General features: G+C 29.1%; 6 protein-coding genes across 8 annotated transcripts; all 6 read right to left on the bottom strand.

The window, feature by feature from the left end:
- Positions 1–307: 307 nt before the first annotated feature.
- Positions 308–1,992, bottom strand: LOAG_18683 (hypothetical protein; the record flags this gene model as incomplete). Its single annotated transcript, XM_003141108.2, has 5 exons — positions 308–349; positions 490–603; positions 734–859; positions 1,048–1,219; positions 1,700–1,992. 5 exons carry the CDS (start codon positions 1,990–1,992, stop codon positions 308–310), a joined length of 747 nt encoding a protein of 248 aa, XP_003141156.2.
- Positions 1,993–2,855: 863 nt separating this feature from the next.
- Positions 2,856–4,480, bottom strand: LOAG_18682 (hypothetical protein; the record flags this gene model as incomplete). Its single annotated transcript, XM_020451346.1, has 4 exons — positions 2,856–3,307; positions 3,753–3,824; positions 4,134–4,220; positions 4,436–4,480. 4 exons carry the CDS (start codon positions 4,478–4,480, stop codon positions 3,149–3,151), a joined length of 363 nt encoding a protein of 120 aa, XP_020304875.1. The 3' UTR covers positions 2,856–3,148.
- A 399-nt stretch (positions 4,481–4,879) lies between these two features.
- On the bottom strand, positions 4,880–7,651 carry LOAG_05568 (hypothetical protein). Of its 3 annotated transcripts, none has more exons than XM_020446897.1 (6): positions 7,294–7,651; positions 6,924–7,038; positions 6,356–6,459; positions 6,167–6,229; positions 5,674–5,790; positions 4,880–5,302 (listed from the first exon to the last, which is right to left on the bottom strand). In XM_020446897.1, exons 1-5 carry the CDS (start codon positions 7,432–7,434, stop codon positions 5,686–5,688), a joined length of 528 nt encoding a protein of 175 aa, XP_020302812.1. In that variant the 5' UTR covers positions 7,435–7,651; the 3' UTR covers positions 4,880–5,302; positions 5,674–5,685. The 3 variants fall into 3 exon arrangements, with proteins under 3 accessions (XP_020302812.1, XP_020304873.1, XP_020304874.1); XM_020446898.1 differs by having other exon boundaries at positions 4,880–5,246; XM_020446899.1 differs by lacking the exon at positions 4,880–5,302 and adding an exon at positions 5,344–5,562.
- A 990-nt stretch (positions 7,652–8,641) lies between these two features.
- LOAG_05567 (hypothetical protein) lies at positions 8,642–11,388 on the bottom strand. Its single transcript, XM_003141106.2, has 6 exons — positions 11,167–11,388; positions 10,689–10,843; positions 10,358–10,451; positions 9,855–9,958; positions 9,627–9,689; positions 8,642–9,294 (listed from the first exon to the last, which is right to left on the bottom strand). Exons 1-6 carry the CDS (start codon positions 11,180–11,182, stop codon positions 9,211–9,213), a joined length of 516 nt encoding a protein of 171 aa, XP_003141154.1. The 5' UTR covers positions 11,183–11,388; the 3' UTR covers positions 8,642–9,210.
- A 410-nt stretch (positions 11,389–11,798) lies between these two features.
- Positions 11,799–13,395, bottom strand: LOAG_05565 (hypothetical protein; the record flags this gene model as incomplete). Its single annotated transcript, XM_003141105.1, has 5 exons — positions 11,799–11,906; positions 12,299–12,361; positions 12,580–12,683; positions 12,955–13,069; positions 13,297–13,395. 5 exons carry the CDS (start codon positions 13,393–13,395, stop codon positions 11,799–11,801), a joined length of 489 nt encoding a protein of 162 aa, XP_003141153.1.
- Positions 13,396–16,280: 2,885 nt separating this feature from the next.
- Positions 16,281–19,395, bottom strand: LOAG_05563 (hypothetical protein). Its single transcript, XM_020446894.1, has 6 exons — positions 19,318–19,395; positions 18,648–18,811; positions 18,127–18,241; positions 17,422–17,525; positions 17,059–17,121; positions 16,281–16,604 (listed from the first exon to the last, which is right to left on the bottom strand). Exons 1-6 carry the CDS (start codon positions 19,361–19,363, stop codon positions 16,482–16,484), a joined length of 615 nt encoding a protein of 204 aa, XP_020302811.1. The 5' UTR covers positions 19,364–19,395; the 3' UTR covers positions 16,281–16,481.
- Between the last annotated feature and the right edge of the window lie 726 nt (positions 19,396–20,121).

Here is a 20,121-nt window from a genome sequence, read left to right as displayed (position 1 = left end):
AACTTCCAAACGTTTAACCAACAACTTAAAACATATCGAAGTACAATGAATTCAGTAATCAGTATTTCATTTTTTGTAAAGGTGAAGTCGATTGATTCAACACGTTGTCACAGATGACCAAAATAAATAACATCTGAAGAATGAAGAGGGCGATTTTTCGTGGAACAAAAGAATTCTGTGAATTTTGTTTGTTTGAAATGCACCCAGGATTGATGGACTAAATGTTATAAGAAAAATTGAAGTGTAAGAGAATAAAAATGAATAAACAAAGGGAGTGGACAGATTTCCATAATATCCACAATTATTGCTAAACTTTCTTCAATGCTTTCTTCTTTTTATCTTGGATAGCCTGCAAATGTTGTCAATTCATACATTTCATTGATTTAATTAAAGGATATCCGAGTGAGGATAGCAGTGAGCTAAATGGAACTGGCAGAAACCTATTTCGCATTATCTGATCATTCCCACAGAATCTATCTTGGCAAAAACCTTACTGATTCGCAGCATGTTAATGAACAGTGGGGCTTTAGCGATACCTTTCTTGGACGCAGTCGACATCGCAGCATGCTGGTCATGAGAGATATCAAACCAGTACATAATTGACTGTGATTGTAGTGTCGCATACAGATATTATCAAATATTGCGAGAAAAACGAAAAGAAAAGTTACCATCCAGACTTCAGGGTCACGAGAAAAAGTGCAGGCAATAACGACAAGGAAAAATTGTACTTTACCTGATAGTAACCAGTATGATAACCAGTCATGTACCACGACATTAGCATACTTGCCAATGCTTCGTCATCATCCGGTGATGGTAAATTAGTAAAAGCTATCGGTGGAGGTGGAACTAATGACGGAATCTGAAAGAGAATTTTCTCCTTTTTATCAAATTTAATGATAATAACTAAAAAATATTGTTAGCAGAAACACTTTCTCCAGCTCCATTTATTAAGTTTGAATTATACAGTGCATTATTATTAGAAGGTTGTAAGAACTTAACATACTCTTGATTCCTCTGAAGCGAGGAAAAACGAAGAGGGAAACATACCGTATGTTGATTGGATTTGGAAGTATGTGGATCTGTAGATGATGACTGCATATAATTGAAATTCTTCGTCGACGTCTGCATATGATTTATCTGTAACACTTTTTCCTCGGTGTCGAATGTTTCCTGGGTGGTATTTCCTTCCGACGTACCTTCCTCGTCATTCTCCATCGGCCTGATCAGTTCGAAACATTAAAGAACGAATATAAAAATGGAATAGTGGTACGATAAAAATAAAGAATAAAAAATAAAAAACTCACTGGATTTTCCAAGTTGACAGATGAACTAGAACCGAGAAAATGAGAAACTTCCGCGTATATCTAATAAGTGAAAAAATTCGTTTAAAAGCTCGCAATGAATTAATACGATTTCGGAGCTAGAAAGAAAAAATAGCTTTGTAGTACCATCTAGAAATCTTATATAACTACTGCAGTATTTGCCGCACTGGCAATGTTAACTGGACGAGCTACAGACTATTAGCTACCTATTTGTCGAGTGAGATTAGACGGAACAGTGGCCAATAACAACAAAGTTTTTTACTGTCCATATTCAATTTTGATGCAAATCATTGGGACAACCTTTTCAGATAATTTTCGTAAAGTAACAAATAGGCGGTAATAATTTGATATTATCTGTGCACCTCATAAAAGCTCACTTCTGATGTCTGAGATTATCCAATACACGCATCAGGTAGGCAGTTTGTGGTAAATCAAGCGCAACGCTTCTTTGAAAAGCAGGAGTATTCGAAAATAAAGTAAATATCTGCTGATGCTTTCGCCGTTTCCTGTCTCCATACTCCATGCGCATAACATTTGTCCTTTCGGAGCGACACCTTTTAATTTTACGCTTACGACATTGTTGCCGTTGTTTTTGCCGCTGGCCATTACCGAAATTTGTCGGACGTATAGCAAAACGTGAAAAACTAAGCCAGCCGTGCCGGCGCCCCATATATGGCACTGATGACTTCGTATGCAACCTCCTACGAGTATGATAACGTTGAAAACGCTCTACGAATTAACATTTTCTATTGAGTATTTTTTTTTTTTAAATCTGATACTTCAACAGTTACCGAGAAACGAATATGTGCGCATTTTAATGTCACTCGAAAATGTTTCGATGACAATAACCACGAAATAGAGTAACGAAAAGAAATTGAGATATCTAAACACTATCCACTTAACGCTAATTTGCCACATTTTTAAATATTTCAAGTAAAAGGCACCTTGACCATACTAATATATTTTTCTTTAAACTTATTATGCCGAAAATTTGGCAACAAACATTACAGAAATTTATCTGAAATTCTCACAGCAAATCGACGATTTGTATATTCCAACACCATGAAGTCCTAAATATGCACTATGGGGGTAACCAATCACCTTGGTGATCACCGAGGACTGTAAACAAAGCTTTGCACAGCAGCAACAATACCCTTTTCACAGAAAAAGAAGCGTTTATTGCAGTTTGAAACAAATCAGGTCACCATGACCACTGGCTCCACCACGAAGATATTATTTAACAAATAGTAAAACTAGTCGTTTTCAGAAACCCTCTTCCCATCTATCTCGAAAATTTTATTTCTGAGAGTCTCAAGGTTCCAACCTTATTTCGTTCTAATATGACTTCTCGTGGAATTTTCTTTTTTTTTTGAAATAAGTATGTGTGATTATTATACGATTCATTAAGATTGAAAGTTCGTATTTTCCATTTCTTTTTGCCAAATAAGAGAGAAGTATTCCCACCATGACAAAATGTAGAAGAAAGCCGCTAGCCGTTTGCTTAGTAATACAACATTTCGGGCATATCTTACCCAAAATTTTAATGACAGTAGTATGATAGTAATTTTCTGGTTTCTCAATCATCTGTCAACATGAGGACATATACAGTAAAGAACACATATAAACATAATCTTTTAAAATAATTAAAATTTCACAACCAGATTGCAAGCACTTCGCCAGTCAAATGACAGTGTTAGAAATCAAAACCAAAAGAAAAATTTTAGTGGGGAAATACTGTCTTCTTGGATTATAAAAAATCTTGTACAAATACTCCTATATTTATCACTCTTCTCAACCACGAATTTAAACAACGTGAAATAGTTCACTTACTTCGTGAGATCCGCAATACTAACACGTGCTAACTCATCGTAAACATCGTAAAGCACGTCACATTTACCGTCATCCAAATCGAGCTTTTTAACAACCGCTGGATACCATAGCTGGTCATTATAATAAGGCGCCATACAATGGTCACCAACATGCCACTAAAAAAAAGGAAAACAAAATAAAATTATTTTAATACTTGAACTACACTACATGAAATTTTATTCAAACAACAAACAGGAGGTACTATTTGTTGCATAAATAAAATTTCTGGAATAACCTTTTTTGACAAACAAAAACTTCAATACTCCTTTCTCCGCATTGTCTTTAATTCAATGGATGATTATATGACGCAAAACTGCAACATATCATATCAAGATGCAGCATATCAGAAATGAAGAGATACAAAAAATCCAGATATTTTTTTTCCTCTCTGTCCACCCTGTCCTTTTTTTCAATCTAATCCTTGAGATAGCCCGTATAAACAATAAGATTGAAATTTGCGGGAGTAATTGAAATTAAATACATCCAGCTACATTTTATATATTCATAACCAACTAAAACTGAAACGGAAATTAGGCGATAACAATAGTGGAATAGATGGACCTTTATTTTTGAAGCCTTGCGAAATTTTTTCTTTTTTTTTGTTGCCGAAGCACACTGCGCACCAAGAGAATCCTGAAATTTGCTTACTTACAGTTTGGTAGTTTTGGAAGGTAACAAGTCAGGACGAGTCGCAAACAAAGACAGCTATACTGTAATAACTTTCGAGACTTCATGATGACGCATTATGTAACGTAATTAGCACATAATACTTCTATGAAATATACTTCTGCTATGACAGTTCAATGGACATCCATTTAAAATTGCTGCAAGTATATTGTGTAACACGCACTGAGTTTCATGACATATGCATGATTTGTTTGGCTTTCTAAAACAAATTAGATGCACCGAAATATTAGAAAAGGAATAAAACTGGGAACTAACATAAGTTCGGTTGATTATTTCATCATACATATTAATCAGCGCGCTGTCATCCCAGACATCTTCATTTTCTGTATCTTCAAGGTCTGCCTGCAAAAAGAAAGCACCTTAGATAAAAAAAAAATATAATAACAGCTTCTCTTCCATACTTCTGGAATTTTTCAGAATGCGCTATTACAACAAGGATGTAATAAATTTTGACTAAGAGACTTGAATTTAATGGAAATAGAAACTAGTTATTAAATCCAAATCTAGCATAACTCATCACACCCATGATAAGCGAAATTATTTCTTTGAGAATAAACCTTTCTATAAATTATATTGCCGTTGTTTGGGCCATCGAAACCCATCCTATTTCCGGTAATTCAAGCAATAAACACCTTCGGTACCGGAAGTAATCTCTGCAAAAAATTAACTGCCTAGCATCACCTGGACAAACTCCAACAACCACTCACAGTCCTTCACAATAACGAAGCTAAAACGACACCGCAGGTCATCCCGGTAGTTTTTAATTTCAAAATAGTATCACTAATACACTGTGTTCCTTAAGAAATTTGTCAAAGAAAAAAAAGAACTTCAATCGTTACGCGAAAGACCGAGGTTAAAATACGAAATCTTCATCAGAATCCCAATAATTATTCCCTTATTAGATTCATTTCAAACTGTATCCAAAAAAAGCCACCAACGAAAAGTAAAAATAAAGGTAGCAGAGATGGATGTAACCACTCGTTTTCTCGAAGAAGAAAGTTAGCACTGCAAACTTTATCAATGAATAATCATATGTAAACAGATAGCATACGAACTTAACAAGTTTACGACATTCTAATCATTGATGGCATTGATATCTAACATATTCCGAATAACAAAGCAATAAACAGCAAAGTAACAATATGACAGTTAATGAACAACGACTGCAATCATGCGATAAAGACAGATTTCAGCATTAAAAGAAGAGATATGTCATCTATTTGTATTTCTAAAAGGCTCGTGGAGCACGGTTTATTCCGAATTTCCGAATAATTATTCCATGTTATTTCTCCACGATAAGTTATAATAATAATTATTCCACAACAGTTAATCCAGACCATTCCACAATATTCTCGACTGTCGCCAATACTAAGATTAGAAAAAGTTAACGACCCAATTTCGTACTGTTATAATTTCATTCCTTTCTGACGTATAAAAAAAGAAAAGAGTCTGAAATTTAATTATTCGCACTGAGAATAGTGTTCTGTGACTGTGGTGCACATGTCTCAAAAGTTCTAATCTAGTCGATGAATGCGAACTGTTGCAGTATGACTACTTAAAATTAGCAAGCGAAAGGATCATCGCGAAACAAAGAGATGAGTTGAAAAGGCACCATAATTGGTAGTATACTACAGTTACAGGATGCCACAGGATGCTCCCGGTTTACACGATCAGTCAGAAACGTCTAAAAATTGAAGAAACGAACTATAAAATATAAGAATGTAAAGAAATGAAAATTTATGCTTTCATTTTTCAGGCTTACAAATTGTTGCTGAAAATAAAAGTTCCTACCTACCTTTAAACAAAATTAGTGTTCCGACACATTTTCCTTACTCATAGAATAAGTAAGAACAGCGTAAAATCCAGTCCAAATAGCGTATGGAAGCAGAAGCTGACCGGCTGTTTTATCAATCTGAAATTGAAATAAATTAGAAAATCAATGATAAACAACAACGGTTCGAATCAGCATTGCAAAAGTAAACGTGTAATGAAGTAAAATTAAAAGATCAGCAATTTCTGGACCATTCCTTGGGACGTATATATAAGTAGGCATGAAATAAGAAATGCCCAATCTCTTATTTAATTAGCTTTACTTTCCTTTTGGAAAGAAAATAAATTGTGCACTCAATATTTGAGAAATTTGGAATTTTCTTGAAATCAAAAATTTTTCCTTATTTTATTGAAATACAGGAACTAGGATGGCCATGGATTAATAGATTATAATTTAATGAAGATTCAAAAACTGTACAAGTGAATCAAGTAAGCAAAGAAAAAAATTAAAGTAAAACCTTGTAAAACGCGAACGCTGCGCCAATTGCTGCTGCATTCAAAAGTACTGTGTTTCGAAACAACTTAATAAAGGATTAAATTTAATTGAGCTTGAAGTGAATCTGATGCTAGCTCTAACTTTTAAAAAAAAAAGACTTTGTCTCTCAAAGAAATCGCAACAAGGAAATATGTAAGCAGAAATTACTTACAGAAGTAAAACTTCTCTTCTTGATCAAAGGAATTGTTGTGAGAGCAAAAACCATGTTTAATCCATACAATCCAAGGGCAACCTTCGTGTCACTGTACTGTAAACCTGCAAAAGATATAAAACAGAACTTACAGTGCCAGCGAAACCAAGACCATACTCTTATGTCCCAATCCTATACTTCTAGGAACTTGCGGCCGTTTGCAGTATTCTATGTTGGTTCTTAAAAAATATCGTTTAATCTAAATGGAACGAAATATAAGATGGCCAAAGAATGTATGACACATTTAACATCTCTATCCTTGCAAACGGGGTAAGATGTGTAACAAAAAAATTGCAGGATTCTTTTTTCTTCAACTTCATATTTGCTCTTGGACGATTTTCTGCAACCATAAATTTGGGTAATCAAAAAGCTGAGCTCATTTCATAGTTTCTCATTTTTCCACTGCACCCCTTACTACACTGCAAGATTTAGTCAGAAAAACAGGAAAATGATGCCCCGGGTGACGCTAATTGAACGATCTGAGAGAAAAAACTGAAGTTAAAATGAAAAAGACATATGGTATACTTACCACCTCCGTTCTTATAAACAAGGTAAGATGCATAGCCCAAAGGGCTAAGTGTTGCAATATCACAAACGGAATATACCAATGGATTCTTTGGAGCCCAATCTGGCTTTTTTGCATGCTGAAAAATACTTCAATACGAAATATATTGGAATGAACAGCAACCGCATTAGTATAATTATTAAACCTAAACCACGAGGACCAATTCCTTGAAGAAAATGTGGACTTAATCAAAACTTAATTTTTTTTTTTTTTCACTGAAACAAGAGCAAAATGAAAAAAGAAAGAATCCAAATGTTAAATATCTGGTAGCAATGATAAATTTGTTGAATAAACATATAAATTCAAAAAACAAAATAACAAAAACGACACTTACTGTCCACCAATCTACAACGCTGCGATCGTTTGCAAAAACAGCAAATGCAGTAAAAGCAGTGGCACCAGGTATCAGGCTAGCCAGAATAGCATTTCTAGTATCTTCTGATGTCCAAATTGGTTCCATTCCGAAACGTCTCATTTTCAATCAAACAATACCTCAACAAAAAAAGGCAAATTTCAACCATATCATAATAATGAAACAAACATTAAAAGATGATCATTGATAACATAAGTAAACAATACAAGAATTAATTAAGTAAGTTAATATATTCCAGTAAATTATCAATCCTGTACAAGAAAAATTTAAGGAGAACAAAAATTCCCATCCTAAAATTTCTTTATTTCTTTTTTTTTAATGCAACAATGAAGTGAATATCTCAAAATTGTAGCAATAACCACTAGAATTGTGTGAAAGATCTGAACAGAATGCCTTTCGACAACTGTCGTCAAAAAATTCCGTATCCGGAAAATACCACGTCACATCGTCAACCACCCCATTGTATAATTCCGCTGAACTCTCCCCCCCTCCCTCCCGATCCTATATCCTTGTTTTTCCGGCTTCTTAAAATGTTCACAGCATTGATTAGCTTTTCTCTATCTCTCTTTTTGCTTTCTCTATCCCTCTCTTTTCGTGAAACTCCTTTCACGTCTTTTCCTCTATTCCTTTTTGTTAATAATCTCTTCCATTTCTTTCAATTCCTAATCCTCTCTCCATTCTTCTTTTTATACTCTATCCTCTCGTTTTCCCACTCATTATCCTTTCTCTCTCTCTCTTCTTTTAAAATTCTATTTCTTCGTCTTCACTCAAATATTTGCATTAACAAATTTCTCGCAGTGCAAAAGTTATCGATCTTATCGAGATGAGGAAATGATGTTCCTTATGCAAATATTATGTTTAGCTTAGAACGATAAATGAAAGCTCAGATGTTCGTGGAAATTGCATACAAATAGCATATCTTCTAAATTTTCACATCTAAATTTACTATTATTATTCACACAAATCGACAAAACCAATTAATACTAGGCAATACCATTAAAAAGTCATCAGGCATTATCAATTTATAGGGAATTTGTTGGTTAGGGATTGAAATTGAGAAAACTAATGCGAAGGAATTGAGATATTAGCGCTATTAATTTTTAATTCACTTTCAAATATACAAATGGTATTACTACCAATAAATAAAAGGAAGCCAAGGAATAATATGTCGGGAATTACATTAAGGAAAGCGGTAGAGTTGTATTTCTTTTGAAAGGTGAGAAGTTCTGACGTCAGCAAGTAAGAAACCACTTCCAATAATCAACCTTCATTTGTGGGAAAGAAATTTTCGCAAAGGCATTTCCGTATAGCCATGTACCATACTTTCTTGAAGTGGTTAGTTTGTTTGGATATGGAGTCGCAACGAAAACTGCATCCCTTTATTAGAAAAGCTACTGGTGCTTTTGTTCAACCCGTTTTTGTGGTGTTCTGAATCGATAGGATATTTATATGATCTATGTGTTTAGATTAGCACCAAATAATTTTCAATGATATATGGAACAACATTTGTAACGCAATTATAGCATTCACTGATTCTACGGAAAAGTCCGAAGGAATTGATTGTCTATATGAAAATATTGACAAGGCGATGTTTCCATCACAACTAAGCAGAAAACAGGATTTCAATAAAAAAGGACAATTTCTTATTAAATGCAAAATGATTGGAAGCAACGCTTGATTATTCACAATTTGTGTAACTTATCTTGTCAGGAATTCCCGAATAACTAGATGTTCTCCTTGCAAATCAAATTTGAATATCTGTTGAAAAGTTATTTGGTAAAGAAGAAAGAAGAGAGGAAGGAATAATAAAAGGAAGTGCTAGAAGCAACATTTGAAAGGTACGATATTCACTTTATCTCTTATCACTTATATTTCGTTTCACTTCATCGCATATGCAAGCAGTGTATAATATCCGGTCCATACAGTGTATGGTATTGTAAGTATACAAGCTTTGTTATCAATCTGAAAGAAGAAAATGATGCATCAGTCTCTGCCGGATGACGAAATAGTTAGTCAATCAACCGTAATTAATATTAAATCAATTTGTTCATTATGGTTATCGTTTTCCATATGATATTACGCAAAAGAATCCAATTATTGATAAATTTTTTGTCCACCAATTAGGTAAGTTATGGTTGATTAAAATTATTGAACTCATGATTAAAATTTTCTTTTGAAGACTTTCGAAAGAAATAGAAAATATCTTCCTATGCCTTAGCTATTCTCGCTGAAATAAGAAATTTCACTAAATATTGTTTTCAAATAATTCCTTTTCCTTTTTTAAATAAACAAACCTTATGAAATGTATAAGTTGTCCCAAGTGTTGCTAAATACATTAAAAGAGTATGAGTGAATTGCTGAAATGATGTAATTATTAATACTATTTTTATGATTATTTACTTCTCTATAAATTAAGTTTCGTTTTACAAATTTCGAATTGACAAATTATTCAAGCTAACAAATTTTAATTAACAAGTCTCTCCCTAGGGATATAACAATAAAGTGAAATTATCATCACTTACAGAAGAACGATTTTTCGCTTTTGTGAAAGGAAGCGAAAATAATGAGAACAGTAAAGTGATCCCATAAAGTCCTAATGCGATTTTTGTATCATTGTACATGAAGCCTATAGAAGTAAAATATTTGCTTGCAAGGAATGAATGTAATAAATTTAATAAATGAATATAGTAAATAAATTTAATTTAAAATATCGGTAAATATATGATGGTTCAGTGATTCACTTGCGCAATAGACTACCGATACGTATTAAGGATTCCTTTCTCTTTCTGTATTTACTTGCACAATTATTAAATTAAATCCTCAATGCATCGGTCGCAAAATTATTATTTTGTTTGGATAGTTTTACATTAAAAAAAGCTTAAAATTTTTTAATAAAACGAAACCTACACTTTTGAACTTTGCAATAACTGTAAATTACGCATAAATCAAAAGTTTACGAAAAAATTGCAAATGCGGAATAGATTTGTCATAAATGAATTCTTACGATTATATGATTACTGCTAACCTCCACCGTATTTATAGATACGATAAGAAGCATAGCCAAGTGGTAGCATCGTTAAAATATCCAATAATCCATAAATATATTGCTCCTTTGCTACCTGTAACGGTAATCGTACTGTTCAAATTTCACTCCCTTTTTCCTTTTTTATCAAATAGATGAAAATTTGTATGAAGCTTTTAAAATTTCAGACAAATTGATGCAATTTATCGATTGATTAGTTGATTAATTTCCAAAAACTTCTGTTCAGGTACTTTTCTTTGATGGAAATTTTTTTAATTCTTGAAAAAGACAAATTTGAACTTTTTAACCCAAAGTAACAAAGTTGATCATTTACTTCCCAATTTTTTGTCAAACACTGATTATTTGAAACAGACAAGAATGAATTTAATGATATAGCACATGGTACTAGTGACCAGGCTATGGAATATTTCGTATCATTTGTTGTCCAAATTACTTCCGATCCAAGACGTTTTACATGTCGTATGAAATCTGCAACTTATTAAGCTAAATATTATATCATTATTATCTTTCACTTATTGATTTTTCATTTTTTTTAAATAGTAAGATGAAAGTTTAATGTAATTGAAGAAATAATTTAACTCAAAAACTAAATTATCAGAGAAAACAATTATTGAAACCAATATATTATGATAGATGAAATGTAGAAAAATTGTAAGAAATATGAATCTTTTGCAAAACTCATAATAAATTCTGTTTCAAAGAATTGTTTTCGAACTTAATACTTTTAAATTACTTTTAACCTTTGACCTATAAAATATATGAAGGATGAGGTGAAAAAGAAGAAAACGTACCGTGATGTATATACATTTCTAGTTGATCAGTTGAAATGGAAGAAAACGGTGAAGTAATTCAATTCGCTTAGCATTTAAAAAAATAACAAAGAAATGCGACACTTTATAAATTGTACTTTTCAAACTTTAACGTTTTAAATATATTGAGTGATTGTACTCAAATTCTGATCAAATTTAATTCCAGAATTTTTTAGAAAGATAATGAAAAATCCCCGAATAATCCAGAATTAATTCAAATTCAAAAAAAAAGAGAAACTTTTTTTAAATTTTATTTTTTATTTCGAAAAGAAAAAAAAATGTTTCGGAGAATATCATAATATCTAAGGCAATAATTAATTAGTACTATCTTCTTTTAGTATATGATTAATTGTATTCAATTTCTGATTAAATTTAATTCCAAGACTTTATTTGCAAATTTTTATTCCGGCATGTAATGTATTACAAGCATATGCAATTTACAGTGATTAGCTTCAAAAAAAGTAAACGCTTCAAATTTGCAATTATTTAATTTCAATTACTAATTAAAATCGGTCGAAAGGTTTGATTTAAATCTATTGTCTAAACAAATATCAATTAACAGGGATTGTAAAATGTAAATAGCATAATAAAATAAATAGTATTAGTTGTAAATATTAATTTTTGATTTCTGAATTCAGATTTTTCATCACATACAGCGTGAACGTATAAAAACCAGTCCACAGTACGTATGGTACCATCAATAGACCAGTGCAACGATTAATCTTAAAAATTTTAAATTCATATTTTTAAAGAGGAAATTGCAATAATAATTGTGAGAATATTTACGCAAAAATTCCAACATTAAATTTCATTAATATATTCGTATTCATATTGTTGAATGAAAAATCACAACAAAAACAAATAGTAAATACAATTCATCGGGTATTTTAGAATAATAATAATGATAGATATGAAAAGTTTAGGCATAAAAAAGTATAAGATTTTATAACAAAATGAGTGAGGAAATAAACAATTAGTCAAATGAATAAATAAACCAATAAATAAATAACTAAATGAACAAATAAATGAATAAATAAATAAATGAACTAATACAAAGATTAAAAAAATAAACAAATAAAGATAAATAGGTAAATAAGTAAATAAACAAACAAACCTTATAGGCGATAATAGCTGATCCAGTTGCCGTTAGATGAACAGCAATTGAAAAGTAATACACCTAAAATAAATTAATTATAATGAAGAAAAAATAATTAATTGTCTTCTACAGAAAAGACTTTTTTTTTGGTTCAAAATTATGTTTTTATCTTCAAAGTTTTGAAATTTTCATCTCTTTCCGGATTTTTCTTTCAAACATTGGAAATTTCAAAAGTCTTTTTTTTTAAAAAAAAATTTGCATATGTATGTCATTAAATAAAAGTTAACAGCATTTCTTACAGCTTTTATATCTTTCTTTTTCATAAATGATAATGATGCAGAGCATAACATCAAATTACTACCATATAAACCAAGTGATAGTGCTGTTAGCGCATTATTCAAACCTACAAACATTCGACATCATTCCCGCGTTATCCCGGGATTTTTGCGCATTCAATTCATTCCATTTTAATAATAATTCTTTGAAAAAAAATAGAAAAAATTAAGTTGATAAATTGAGTTTGAAATTAAACATAACAAAACAATTTAAATTGAATTATAATATTTTAATAAAATTTTTATAGAATAAAAAAGAGAAAAAACATTGTTTCGAATTGAAATACAACTAAACAAAGTGATAAAATTAATTTAAATTAAATTAAATAAGTAACATACCACCACCATATTTATAAATAAAATAACTCGCATAACCAACTGGTGTAATTGTTAATGCATCCATGCATGCATAGGTATACAATGATTTTGGTGCCCAATCCGGTTTTTTGCAAGACTGCAAAATAACTTATTAAATTATTCCATAAAATTATTGCAATTAAGCAATTTAATTTCATAATAAAATTTTGTGAAGAAAGTAGAACAAATTTAAATTTAAAATATTTATTAATACTATAAGGCAAAAAAAGTGTATTATTAATTATTAAATTACGACAATTTTAATAAATTTTCTTAAAATTTCCAAATTTCTTTCAAAAAAAAACAAAATATGAAAAATTTTACATTCCACCATTCAATAAAATTGCTTGATTTTGAATATGGTATAGAACTAATAAGTCCAACAGCGCCCGGTACCAATGCTGTTAGAATGGCGCGTTTCATATCTTTTGTTGTTCATGAAAAATCATAATATTATAATATCATTACCTTAATATTAATTATAACAATTCCGTAAGTACTCAGTATTAAATTTCAGAAAAAATTCAAATTGTTCATTTTAGAAATTTATTTAAACCATTTAAATCATTTGTATTAAATTTTAGAAAAAATTCAAATCATTTCCTTGGAATTAATATTATATTATAGGATTAATTAAATTCAAAAATTGATTAAGTACTAACAATTATTGCTAAAAAATTTTTCGCTAGTTATATACTTTATAATTTACCGAAAAATTAATTTTTTAACATGCTTATGTCACTCCATTTTTTATGGAAAGGTGATAACGATTATCATATTTGATTTTATGGAAAGGTGATAACGATTATCATATTTGATTATATAATATAAATTAAAATAGCTTATGTAAAAAATCAATAACTGTTTAGAGATAAGATAATAATTGTTAAAATTCCTTTAATTATTTGCATTTAACTTTAAAATTTATCAAATTTTAATACATATCTATTTATCAATCAATCTATATTTACCTATGTAATTTATTAATTAATCTATTTATATCGTTGTAAAACTTACCATGATAACCGCTATCATGATAACCGTACATTTTGCTTGGTTTGTTGAAAATAATTTAGTTGAAGAAGAACTTTCACATGACACTAATAAAAGTATAACATTAGGAGGAGAAGAGAAAAGAAAAGCAGTATGACGTAATTTTCATTCGTAAACATTATCGATTTCAGGGAATGTAACTTTTCAAAAAAAAGGAAATAAAGAAAAAACAAAAAATTTTTTTTTAAAATGATTTTTCGAAAAATAAAAACTTTTCGTTCTTTGTTCTTTGATAATTTAAAATTTTGTTAAAAGAGTTATTGATTGGCACTGTATTTTTTATAGCAATATAATGGAATTATTTTTGCATAATTTCTTGATAGAAATACTGATAAAAAGTTGAATGAATTAGCATAAGGATATCCCGATAATATTTCCCGGGAATATCGGGAAATATATGTGTGAAAATTACACCGAAATATTACAATAAACATAGGGGAAGTTAATGGGAAAAAAATCTTTTTATGAAATTGCAAGAAAATTTGATTAGTTGATGGTTGATTTATTTAAACTTTTTAAATTGTTATTCTTGAACAATAAAATTACCCATTTCCGCATTTGTGGATAGCAACAATTTGAGTAACTGTGAATGACAACGATTTGGGTAACTGTGAATAACAATTGGGGTAACTATGGATAACAACAATTTGGGTAACTGTAGGTAGCAACATTATTGTTGCATAGTTTAGGAATGCATAAATGATAAAATATATGGAAAATTCTGATCGGAAATTATGAAATAAAAGGTATAAAATATAAAATTAAAATTTCAATACTAAAAAAGTTTTACCAACGCTTCAAATCTTTTATTCAAACAAATAATTGACAACAAAATGGTTTTGTCTGTTATGCAATATAAAATGATAAATAATTATTTATTACTTATTAAAATCAATTTTCTATCTTTCTATTTAGCTTTTCTTTGCGCTCGAGAATAGCGTATTATTCATATTGATAAAGCTATAAAAATATGATATAAATCAAATGCTATTAACATTTGCATATTCTGGGAATCAAAGAATTCCCGTTGTGTCGCGGATAATTACACTTCTTTTAGTTACTTTTAAACTCTATGAAAACGATTTGTATGTTGGTTTATTACACTATCAAATTTAAGCGTGTACGAAAATTTTTAAGTGCACATTCCTTAATATATGCATGCAAAATGCATGAAATGCATTCAAAGCGCGTCTATGCATCTGCATGCGTGCGTGCGTGCGATTTAGACATTACGATTTAGATTTACGTGATTTTTCTCCAAAATAATTTTTGTCAAATTTCTTTTTTCCGAAAATTTTAAATTGCAAATCATTATACTTTACTACACATTGCTATGTAAATACTACAAATGAATGCAAGGGAAAACAAATTTGGAACTTTTAATTTAAAATCAAATTTGGAACTGATTTCTTTTCTCTTAATTTCATTAATTCAGAGTAGGCTTTGCTTTGGCGAAAAATCCATTGGCCAAATCGTTTCTTAATTATCATTTGGGGTCAAATTTGATATTTTATTTTTTATTCTTTGGTCATTCCAGACCAAATTATTTGGCCATCAAATAAGAATGAGAAGAAAAAACAAAAATATTTTGTGAATAGGTATTTTTGATAACAAATCATAAATCAAGTTATTATTTGTTGCATTTTATTGTAACTACACAAAAACCGGAATAACGATTAACAATTTGAAAACCGGAAAAGCAATCAAAATATTATGCATTTTTTCGCAAAGTGACCAAAAAAGACGTAGAACTTTGGGCAAAAAATGAATTAAAACTTGAAAATGAATAAATTCCTAAGTATCTTTTAGAAATCAAGCATTTGGATATCGAAAATTAGCCTACAAAAGAATGAAAGTGATAGCAAATAAAATTAAAACCAAAAATGTTTCAAATCCAAATTCTCCTCCAAAATACTTTTCAAATGAATGTAGGAATAATAGATATGCATATTTACATATTTATGAACTGGATAATCATGATTAAGCAATTATAAGTATTTATTGATGGACATTTTAGATTCCTCATTTCTTGCTTTTTTTTTTCGTTTCTTTTCATTAAAGTAACTTTTATTACATATATTAAAAAAATAAAAAATTACAAAATAAAAATGAGATAAGATTGGAAAAGAAACAACGTACATAAAAGATAAAATTGTCAAAAAGAGCAAATTTGAAAAGAAAAAGATTAGAGTTTAAAATTTAATCAATTTCAAATAATTTTCAAAGATTAAACAAAAAAATGAAACAAAATATTAGCTATTTAAAATATGCTTTGAAAAAAAAGTACAGAAAAAAGAAAAACATTCAGAAACTTTGGAAAGAAAAAATTGTTAAATGAAATAAGGACAAAGAATGTAATAAATTGCATTTGAATTTTTGAAGCAGAAAAGGGAGAGAGAGAGAGGGAGAGAGGAGTAAACAAGTAAAAAAAAAGGAAATTTCGAAAATTACAATGTTTAAAGAGTTGGATGTTCACTTGCTTCAGATGTGTTCATTTTTTTCATGGCGTACGTGAGGAACGTGTAAAAGCCTGTCCACATAACGTATGGTACTAATAATAAGCCAGCGTTGTGATCAATCTGTAAAATAATTTTCAAAAATCTGAAATAATCCCTATAAAAATTATGGAATTTTTAATGTGTAATAATTTTGCTTTTTTTTTATGATAAAAAATTGAACTTTGGTCGAACCCGTCTTAAGTTCATCAAATAGTTAAATTCTTGCGTTATTTAAGCTGATCAAATAAATTGAGAAAATATTTTTTTCACAAAAAAAGTTAAATATCTCTTAGTGAATTATTTGTAGTTTGTAGCAGTGAATTGTTGTTTTTTTTTGTTGTAGCAGGATTATTCATTCATTTTTATTTTATTTTTCAATATTATTATAACTTCTGAACAAGTTTAAACATTTCGATTAGCATGCTAATTTAATTGCTATGCTAATTAAAACTTATCAGATGGTAACGAATATGTCTTTTTCCTTTTGTTCAATTCTGTTCATTTTAGAAATTCAGCAAAATAAAACAAAATATACCTTAAAGAATGTAAGTGCTGCTCCAGCTGCAGTCAAATGCATTATAAGCGTGTTACGGAATAACTGAAACAATGCAACAAATTCAAGTTGGAAATTGAAAACGCAATATTTGAAATCAAATATAATATTTAACAGAAAATATTAAATTTCAACAACAAGTAAAAGTTGCATTTATGCAAAAGGTAAATTTTTTTTTTTTACACAATGTGTAATTCATACCTATGATTTGGTATCTGTGCATTAATTGAAATTGAAAATGAAAATTAATTAAAACTGAAAATGTAAAATGTAATGAAAATATCTGATAAAAAAGTTAATTAATCTAACGATATTACTGAGTGGCGTTTAAAAAATAAAACTTACACAACGACAATTCTTTCTTATCACCAATGGCATTGTAAGAAATGCACAAATCATACTACTACCATATAATGCCAATGCTAACTTTGTATCATGATGTGCAAGACCTTTGAAATTCGAAATAGAAAATAACTAAATTTGAAACAAATAAACAAATAAAGACTTGAATTTTTTGTTTTTTTTACACAAGATTTCAAATTTTTTATATAAGATTTTTTTATATAAGACTTCGAATTTTCTATATAAGATTTCAAATTTTTTTATTTGATATTTTATATCGCAAAGTTTTCATTTTTTTCAGTTATCATCTTCAATTAACAATATAAATTTAACAGGCCAAGAAGTCTTGAATTAGTTGCTATTATTTAATTACCTATTTCATGGAAGAAAAAGTGTAATTTTCAGATTACTTTTCAGACTTCCGATTACTGATAACTTAAAGATTACTTTTAGATTAAAATGGAATTTTGTCTACTTTCATTCAGACTAGATTGAAAAATATCTGGCTTGTAGCTATCAGCAATTAATTTGGCTTGCTCGTGATTATTCTTACCACTATTGCAAAAAAGAAAAAAAGTATTATTTAACAAGTTTCTATTTTAATATGAATGAATTCTTAATAATATATTATCTGTAAATGAAACTCTTAAAAATACTTCAATCCGAAAGATTGAGAGGAAAAAAAAATAGAAAAAAAATAAACAAAACCTCCGCCATACTTATATGCCATATATGACGCCCAACCGACGGGCGCAATTGTCACGACATCGAGTAAACCATAAATTGCCGGATTTTCCGGTGCCCAATTTGGTTTATTTAATGCCTTAATTGATATGCTATAAATCATTTATTTTGCTATGTATATTTTCCATTTCGATTTTTTGCTTGTCTCTTTTAATTACAACAAAAAAAAGGAAAAAGGGAAAAGAGATGTATTCTTCCATTTCTTATAATAAATAAGAGATCGAAAGGAAAGATAATAATGAAGGAAAAAAAAAGAAATTGAAATAAAAAAAACTTTGGAATAACTATTTAAAGAATAAATTTTACATTTTCGTCATATCTTTTCTTTATGCTTTCATTAAAATATTCATAAAAAGACGTCACATTCGTGTGACACGTATAATCATTTTGTCAAGTTTGTTTATTTCCGCTGTTTAATTTTTCTTTTTTTTTTGTTCTTTTTTCTTTGCCAAAATTTATTTTATGCAATAATTAGAAAAACATACAAACCACCAATCGAACAAATTTTTTTCCTTCCTAAATGATGCTGCGACATATGACGATAATGCACCTGGTACCAGTGAAAATAGAACGGCACGTTTTGTGTCACTGGATGTCCAAATTGAATTCATGCTAACATGTTTTGTACCATATCCAAAAGTTGGAGCATCTAGTGCATAAATGAAAAAAAAAAGAATTACAAATTAAATGTAAATAAAATAGGTGGTTAGAAATTTGCATTGAAAAAAGAAAATTTTTTTCTGTAACTTACATTTTCATGTTTTAAAAATATGATGCAAAATTTAAAAAAATTTTCTTTAAAAAGTTTACAAAAACTACAACGATAATTACAAAATATTTTTGAGTTGTTTCCTCGAAATTAAATTTACAAAAAAAAAAAGGACAAAATAAATGAAAGCAATTCAAAGTATTCAAAATAGAAATATGCCTAATTCATTTTATATAATGATAACTAGTCAAATGATTATCACGAAATCTCAGCAAAAGATTTAAAACTTAAATTAATGGTTTAAATTATAACTTACATCTTCATTTCCATATATAAAATCCATTTTTCTTTTCATTTTTTTTTTTTTTTGAAAATATGTTACAAAATTCAAATGAAAATTCGTGAGAAATCTCGTGAAATTATTAAAAAGTTTTTAAATAGCTTACCACGTACAATATCATTATAACGATAGGTGAACAGTGATTCGGCCATTGTTGTAAATCGGATGATGAAAGGAATCTAAAGTGAAAGAGAAATTTTTTTCTTTTTCATTTAAAAAAGTAAAAAGATGAAATGCGCAACGCATATTTAAACGTTTCACGTCTTTTACATGCGGAATGAAAAGTGAATGAAAAAGACTGAAATGCTTTGCCGCATAGGATAATGTCATAAAACTTCCGGATTAATATGTCGGTTGGGATAAAAAATTTAATCGTAAATGAATGTACTCAATTAAGCTTATTAAGCTCTAAAGTTCAAATACGATACAGTACAATTTATCGTTGTAACAAGTTAATATTTATCATAATAATAACAGATCTTGGCAAAATTTGCTTTAACCGAACAACTAACTGCTCTATAAAGTTAATGTCACCATCTCATTGATTTAGACAACGCGGTAAATTATTCAGTGGTTTCGAAGTTTCATTTAAAAACTGGACAAAAATTAAGTTCTAATCACAAAATATAAGAAACACTCAAGGAATAATAATAGGAATAACTGTCTTAAAAAAAGAAAAAAAACTGCTCATTAAATTAGGATCTGGATGAATCAATAATACAAACCATGTTAATAATATTATAACTATAAATATTTTGATAATAACTCATAATAAATAATTGATAATAATAATAATAGTAATAATGATAATAATAATAATAATAATAATAATAATAATAATAATAATAATAATAATAATAATAATAATAATAATAATAATAATAATAATAATAATAATAATAATAATAAT

Source organism: Loa loa (genome assembly GCF_000183805.2).
Source record: "Loa loa unplaced genomic scaffold supercont3.443, whole genome shotgun sequence".
NCBI lineage: Eukaryota > Metazoa > Nematoda > Chromadorea > Rhabditida > Onchocercidae > Loa > Loa loa.
This window is presented reverse-complemented; position numbering and strand designations above follow the sequence as displayed.

Excerpts from the sequence above, each read along its gene's own strand:
- LOAG_05568 (XM_020446897.1), bottom strand. The coding sequence starts at position 7,434 with ATGAGACGTTTCGGAATGGAACCAATTTGGACATCAGAAGATACTAGA. Across the intron at positions 6,460-6,923 it reads TGTTTATAAGAACGGAGGTG|GTTTACAGTACAGTGACACG; the intron begins GTAAGTATACCA and ends TATCTTTTGCAG. Across the intron at positions 5,791-6,166 it reads CAGCGTTCGCGTTTTACAAG|ATTGATAAAACAGCCGGTCA; the intron begins GTTTTACTTTAA and ends TTTCAATTTCAG.
- LOAG_05567 (XM_003141106.2), bottom strand. Across the intron at positions 9,959-10,357 it reads TATCTATAAATACGGTGGAG|GCTTCATGTACAATGATACA; the intron begins GTTAGCAGTAAT and ends TTACTTCTATAG. Across the intron at positions 9,295-9,626 it reads CAACTTATACATTTCATAAG|ATTGATAACAAAGCTTGTAT; the intron begins GTTTGTTTATTT and ends TTCTTCTTTCAG.
- LOAG_05563 (XM_020446894.1), bottom strand. The coding sequence starts at position 19,363 with ATGGCCGAATCACTGTTCACCTATCGTTATAATGATATTGTACGTG. Across the intron at positions 18,242-18,647 it reads ATTTGTTCGATTGGTGGTTT|GCATTAAATAAACCAAATTG; the intron begins GTATGTTTTTCT and ends ATATCAATTAAG. Across the intron at positions 17,122-17,421 it reads TAAGAAAGAATTGTCGTTGT|TTATTCCGTAACACGCTTAT; the intron begins GTAAGTTTTATT and ends GCATTGTTTCAG.